Source organism: Engraulis encrasicolus, chromosome 23, assembly GCF_034702125.1.
Source record: "Engraulis encrasicolus isolate BLACKSEA-1 chromosome 23, IST_EnEncr_1.0, whole genome shotgun sequence".
NCBI lineage: Eukaryota > Metazoa > Chordata > Actinopteri > Clupeiformes > Engraulidae > Engraulis > Engraulis encrasicolus.
Window position 1 is genome coordinate 11410353 of NC_085879.1, and position 7500 is coordinate 11417852.

The 7500-nt window shown below is 44.1% G+C and overlaps 1 protein-coding gene across 1 annotated transcript in view; it reads left to right on the forward strand.

Moving 5' to 3' along the window:
• drp2 (dystrophin related protein 2) overlaps window positions 1-7500 on the forward strand; it is a 172006-nt gene that overhangs the window by 85930 nt on the left and 78576 nt on the right. The window contains exon 6 of the mRNA XM_063190737.1: window positions 3939-4085. Coding sequence (XP_063046807.1) covers window positions 3939-4085 — 147 coding nt within the window. The remainder of the gene's footprint in view (window positions 1-3938; window positions 4086-7500) is intronic.

Genomic DNA, 7500 nt, shown 5'->3' on the forward strand with positions numbered 1-7500 from the left:
CTTTAGCACTGCCCTCAAAAAGGAAAGCAATATTTATGTGTGTGTGTGTGTGTGCTGCTGATGACTATTTATTTGAGTTGTATTGTTTATTGGGACAGATGGGCTGCAAACATTTGTGAGAATTTCAAGTGAGAAAGTTGGAATCCTCTGCTCTTACAGTAACAATACTGGATCGAGTGTCTGAAGATCACTGCTTAGGTCCCATTGGACCCACCTGGAGTGGGCCGTGGCATTTGCATCTCTCATATGTTTTCAGAACAGTGTGCATTGACTCAGGTGGTGGTGGTGTGTGTGTGTGTGTGTGTGTGTGTGTGTGTGTGTGTGTGTGTGTGTGTGTGTGTGTGTGTGTGTGTGTGTGTGTGTGTGTGTGTGTGTGTGTGTGTGTGTGTGTGTGTGTGTGTGTGTGTGTGTGTGTGTGTGTGTGTGTCTTTGTGCGGAAGTGCGTGTGTGTTTGTGTGGAAGTGCATGTGTGCTCTCAAGGAAAGTGGCTCTGTGCTCTTCGAGTAGATCAGAGCCCTTAGGGTGACTCACAAAGAAAGACATGAAACGTGCAAGATGTACACTGTTACAGACACACAGTCACAGACACAGACACAGACACAGACTCTCTCTCTCTCTCTCTCTCTCACTCACTCACTCTCTCTCTCTCTCTCTCTCTCTCTCTCACTCACTCACTCACTCACTCACTCACTCACTCACTCACTCACTCACTCACTCACTCACTCACTCACTCACTCACACACACACACACACACACACACACACACACACACACACACGGGTTACTAACCCCAAGCAATAGAGAGCATTAAATTATGCAGTCTCACAATGAATATTGATGCATCAGCATTCAATAACACCTGATGCATTGTTTCACAACATCAAGAGCTTATTCTAATGAACACTACGCCGGTACTTCCCCCAAAACCATCACACGCATGCCCGCACACATGCACACGCACACGCACAAACACACACAGATGTACACACGCGCACACACAACTGTTGTGTAACTGGTTCCAGGTGCACTGAATAGAACAATGAGAGCATCAATAGTAAGCAGAGAGCCAAGTGAAGTGTGAGCAAGAGCATTTGTGTTCTGCACACTGATAGATGAGATGAAGAGAACAGACTATTGTCTCCACTATTTTTTTGCTTTGGTTCAATTGGATAATTGAAAAAAAGTGTGTTAATTAACTGTCTTAACACAAAGAGGCCTTTTTCAAAAAGAGACCAATTCAATAGGCCCTATGTCTTTTTAAATGGATGTATATAGGTAGCATTTTGGGTATGAGCTCTTCACACGTATGTATGTTATATAATATACAGTATATCAGATGATATTACCATATTACCAGATTGTATATCAGGACTGATTGTACATGGAATGAACAGATCCAGCAGGCAGACTCATGAAGTAGTCACATAGTGAAGACTTTGGGGTCCATTCAGGCCTCTGCAACTGTTGGATCTCGTGAGTATAAAAAGTCAAGCCCAGAGGGCAGGACATCAGGAAACTTTTTCCCTTTTCATTATTTTCTTTTTTTCTCTATTCTCCTACATATCCCACCCACCCCTCAGCTCATTTTCTATGAGGAGAGGACAAGGAAATCTTTTTATGTTTGGTTCAAAGCACCAACAAGATTTGAAACTTTCTCATTCTTCTTTTTCTTTGTCCCCTATATATTCCCTACAGAATAGATACTGTATGGTTGGAATGTGAACCTTGAAACCCTCATCCCCCTATTCCATATATCTTATTGGATCAACATCCAGTTGCATTTCTGTCATCTCAATGCCTCCCCTAAACCCACACTGTCCTCAAATGTATGGTCATGACCCCGAGAAGTAGAGAAAGGATTGTGTGTGTGTGTGGCTTTGGCTGTGTCTCTGTGAGTTCCCTTAGCTTCATGCTGTTTCCCAGTAGCTCAGTAATCTGTGACGGTCACTAGTCAGCGTCACGTCAGCTTGCAGTCATCTCCTTCCAGGTCAGGTCATGCTAGACCACACCGTCTACTCAGACCCACCACCACTGCTCCTGACTCATCCACACTCTCTCCCTTTCTCTCTGTCTGACCAGTGTGATGACCATAAGGGCCAATGATCCATCTCCTCATACCTCCCTCCTTTTGTTTCTAATCCGTTGCAGTGGCAGGGGCTTGAAATCAAACTCGTTCCCTTTCTCCCTCTGTCTCTGAAAAAACTGTCCTTATTTCCACCCTTTTCACCCTCCTTTCCCTGCATATCAACAGAGAGCTCTCCCCTACTACTGGTAGTACGCATACCACAGTTTGAGAACCGTTGCTCTACACAAAATCTTCATGAGAAAATCTTCAACTTTCCCTCCCTCACTCACTCCATTACCTCTACCCTGAATATGGCATCCTGCCATCCAACCACTCTCTACATCCCTTCCTCCCACTGTCTCCAGCCTCCCCTCACTACCCTAACCATCTGCAATGACCACAGTGGGCCTTCATCATCCAACTCCGGTCTCTCCTTCCCCCTACCTCCAACCGCTATAAACACAGGGCCCACAATCCAATCCCAATACTTGGCTTGAACCCCCATCCAAAGACCTTCTTGTTCTCTCTCTCAATCCACCTCTAGCCATATTGGCCATTCATCTCAGCCCCCTCATTCTCAGCCTCCAGCCTGTCTTTCTAAACACAAGGCTTTCTAAACACCTCACCTTCCCATCCTCTCTCTCCCCCCACTCTCTGTCTGTGACTAGTCTCCATGACCAGGGGCCAGTGAATGTACCCTGTTCGGTCCATTAGCTCTCTCCCGCCCCCCTCATCAGAGTTGGTGGTGCGTGTGTGTGTCTACGCCCCCCTCATCAGAGATGCTGGTGCGTGTGTGTGTGTGTGTGTGTCTACGCCCCCCTCATCAGACGCTCGTTAGTCCTTATTTCCTCTTAATGGACGCCGGAGGTCGCCAGTGCCGGATGTGTTAGCTTGCAATGCAATCCTTATGTCTCCTCTATACTCCACCTCTCTCTCTCTCTCCCCCATTTCTCCTTTTCACTCTTTCCTTTACTCCTGCTTAAATCCGCCCTCCTGTCTCACCCTCTTTCTACCTCTCTTCCTCCGATCTACTCTCATATTTCTTTCTCCCCCTCCATTATCATCCTCGTCATTCAGGTTCTCAGGCTATTAGGCCACTGTCGCTAATTGTTAATTAACCCCTTGCTTTCCTCTTTTACTTTTTTCATTTACTTTTTTGTTCTTCAATTGTTTAATATATTATTTTTTTCTAACGAGTTCCTCTGAACCTCAGCTCTCTTCTAAGCCTAAATGTTTGTCAGCCTCTTATTTTTTTGTTTTATTTTATTTGTATGATTTAGGATGAATTATATATCTCTGTGTTTGTATTGAGTTCCTTTCCTCTTCCTCTTCTTTTCTCTCTCCATCTTGTGCTTCTGCTCTGCTGAGCTCGGTAGTGGAGCAGGAGAGCTGCCACTCTCAGTGGATATATTCTACCGTTCGGCTGCTGCTTTCCTGCTGTAGAATTTGGAGGGGCTTAATACTCTCCTTCTTTTAATCCTCACCTTTTCCATCTTTGTTTCTCGTCTTCTATTCAACCTTACAAAGTTTCTGCCAGTAATCTCTTTCAGTCTCTGCGTCTTTCTGCTGTTGCCGTGTATCTTCTTGTAATATTGATGTAAATGTATTTTTCAGTGTGTCTGGCTGGATTCACTTTTTTAAGAGCTACAGTATTGTATTTTTATCTGTTTCTCTCACGCTACATCTCACTCTCCGTTTACTGTAAATTCTGTTTGTGATGCAAAATCGATCTGACAAAATATGTAGACAAAAGATATTGAATAAAAAAAACTCTCAGCTTTGTTTCTCTGTCACTACCTGTCTACTAGTCTATCTTCTGTCCTCTACCAGTCGACTCATGAATCTCTTGTCTGTCTCTCTGCCCCCCTGCAGCTGTTCAAAGAAGAGCTGTTGCAGGTGAAGGAGGGCATGAAGCACCTGAATGACTTGGCCCACCAACTGGCCATCTCTGATGTGCACCTGTCCATGGACAATGCCCGCGCCCTCGAACACCTTAACAACCGCTGGAAGGTCCTACAGGTAGATCAACAACCCACCATCCGCACACATCAACAACCTACAGTAGGCCTATAAGCACACACATCAACCCACATTTACTCTTTCAGGTCAACTCTGCCTCCAGCTCCCTCCAGCTTCCACCTCCATCTACAAGAAGACGAGTAGAGTAGATTTTAATGGAGTATGATCACTAGAGTGAAGATACTTGATTTGATCCATAGCAGATGTGCATCACCTCCCCACAGGCTCTCCCCCAGGCCAGTCTTTTTAGTTGTGTTCAGCCCTTCTGGCCTTCTGGGCTGCACCTCAGCAGTAGGGATTTGCATTCCACTGCTACAGCTCTCTACCTCTTTAACCTACACCTGCTGTTCACACCATCCTGCCCTTGAGCCCCATTCAAACTTGCATTACATTCAAATTTCCCTACCTGATGCTTGCCTTTGGTGTGTGTGTGTGTGTGTGTGTGTGTGTGTGTGTGTGTGTGTGTGTGTGTGTGTGTGTGTGTGTGTGTGTGTGTGTGTGTGTGTGTGTGTGTGTGTGTGTGTGTGTGTGTGTGCCTAACTCTTGGCTTTCTGCCTGACTCACCAGTAATCTTCTTCAAGGACTAGACCGGGGGCTGGTTGCCATGGTTTCAGCTCTCCTGCTGAGATGGATAATGTAGATAGCAAGATTGACATATTGTGTCTTCTTAAATGTGATGTACTGACTAATGTAAAAACACTTGTGTGCTACTCAATGTTATACCTGCAGGCTTTCCCCCAGTGCTTTCTTATCAAGGCGGCCGCCTTGACTAAACCCCACCCCCGCCTTGGCTACGTTCCCTAAAAAAAAAAAAAAAAAAAGGGCCCCGGGGGAAAAAAAAAAAAAAAAAAAACTTGTAAAAAAAAAAAAGTTGTAATGCATGTTCAAGCGCAGGCACTAGGACAACATCGGTTGGACTAAATGGTGACACCTAGTGGTCGGATTTATTACTACGCCATGTGTGTCCATCCTCGAGGCCATATTTTGAAACAATTTTAATTTTCAATTCTTGGGTTGCAGTTACGTCAGAATGCCCCTTCACTGGAGCGCGCGAATTTGAAATGGTGGACAACCATTGAGAGTAAATAGAAGGACAACCCTGGCTTGGAGCCATTGAAACCCATTGAGAGTAAATAGAATTCTATTTACTGTCAATGATTGAAACCCATTCAAAAGTACATTTGTTCGATGTTCGACAGAATATTTTTAATTACACCATGGGTCTTGTTTAAAAGCTGAGAACCTCAGCTTTCCATACCTGAAAACGGTATTTTCCTAGCATCTACCAATCCGAAGGTAGCCTACTTTAAGTGCAGAATTACTTTTCTAAAGATAGCGTTTTGTTTCCTTGGAAACGGACGCGGTTTATGTGTTACGCATACGCTATTTGACTCGGGTTTGCATTATGGATGAATTTCTAATCTTGACATTCTAATGGACAATCTGTGCGAGTTTCAAAATGCGCTTTTATGTAACATGGGAGTAAAATGTGTTAACAGTACGCCCGTCTGGGATTTGTTAGCTAGTTCGCTAGTTAGCTAGCAAGTAAGTAATAGCAGAAATAAACTCTCTCTGGTAATAGATATTAGAATCGATCTGTCTCAATGGCCCAAGCATAAACAAAGAAACACCAGGATTTGGATGTAATGCTATAATATCAGCAATTTGTCAAAGCAAAACATTCTGAGAACATTCACAGAACCAGTTCATTATATCCACAGCCTTGAGTGTCGGCAAATCTTTCCACTTTTGACATGATGTAGTGTAGAGACCTAGCACTTGCTAGCTAACTAGCGGGCCAGCTAGTTTAACAAATCCCAGACGGGATGTAAACACATTTACTCCCATATCACGTAAAAACACATTATGAAATTCGCATAGATTGTCCATTAACATGTCAAGATTAGAAATTCATCCATAATAGTGCAAAACCCAGTCAAATAGCGTATGCGTAACACACATAAACCGCGTCCGTTTCCAAGGAAACAAAACGCTATCTTTAGAAAAGTAATTCCGCACCTAAAGTGGGCTACCTTCGGATTGGAAGATGCTAGGAAAATACCGCTTTCAGTTATGGAAAGCTGAGGTTCTCAACTTTTAAACAAGTCCAATGGTATGTCTTTAGGTCTAATTAAAAATATTCTGTGTCAGATCGAAAAAATGAAGTTTTGAATGGGTTTCAATGGCTCCAAGCCCAGGTTGTCCACCAGCAGCGGTAGATCACCATCAGGGGGCAGCACTATGACGTCAGCAGCAACCCAAGAATTAGCATAAATGGGCCACCAGTAGGGCAGTTTAATTACAACAGGGCACTGGAACTCTTTTTTGAAAAACCGAGAAGGATGGCCTGCAAGAACAAGACTTGCAAAAATGTGCCATAGGTAGTCATAGGTAGCCAGTCAATTTTGCACTCCATTTGGTTTCTCTTTTTTCGTAATGTAAACAACCTGCACTGCACTTTTTGTTACATTTTTCTTTTCAGCTTCTGTAAATAGTTTTTTGATATGGCAGGTCAATAAATACATATTTTCCAGTTCTACACAGCTTTGTTATTAATTCAACCCCCCCCCCCCCCCCCCAAACCCCCGAAACAGTATTCGTGCCGTGCGTGACATCAAACCCCGCCAACACCTCCCCCCGCGTGACATCGCGAGTGGCGCCCCCCCCCCCCCCCCCCCCCCCCCCCCCCCCGCCCCCCCCCCGCCCCCCGCCACGCCGCCCCCCAGGGACAGACTCGAAGCCTCACCACCTTGACTAACCAATTTTCTGGGGGAAACACTGACCTGGTTCTGTAGCCCCATAATGCACGCCGTACCTCCTGTGGCACGCTGAAATAGACATTGAAAGTTAACTAGCCTACTATAGTACTACACTACTATGACAGTGCACTGGGCCTTTAGTAATGCACTACGACTTGGTCATCGCCATTCTGGTAACAGCTCATTTATAATGCCGTATCTTAAGGGGTTAATCATCTTTAATCTTGAACCAATTTTAAAGCAGTGTGAAAAACTTTTCCCTTTTCTTTTTTCCGCTTGCTTATTTTCCACTTCAGAACCAGTGTTGGTTGCAGCTGAATGTGGTACATGGTTATAGCACAGACTGTTTGAAAAAGTCTGCGGTGTGCACCACACATTTATCTATCTGAGCATACACCATAGGTTTATCTATGTATGCCAATTATGATAATACAGTTTATATATTTACTTCATAGACAAATGGATATGAATAATAAACACTTCTTGGAGGCTTATGTTTCTGTGCCAAATACAGTTGGATGTTTTTGATGTCCCTAACCTCACAAATGGCAAGAGAGAAAAAATAAAAGAATAAACAGCGGTTGTTAACATAGTCTGTTAACATAGTCTGTTGACATAGTCTGCTAGTAGCAGTTCTCATTGTCAATGTTAGCGTA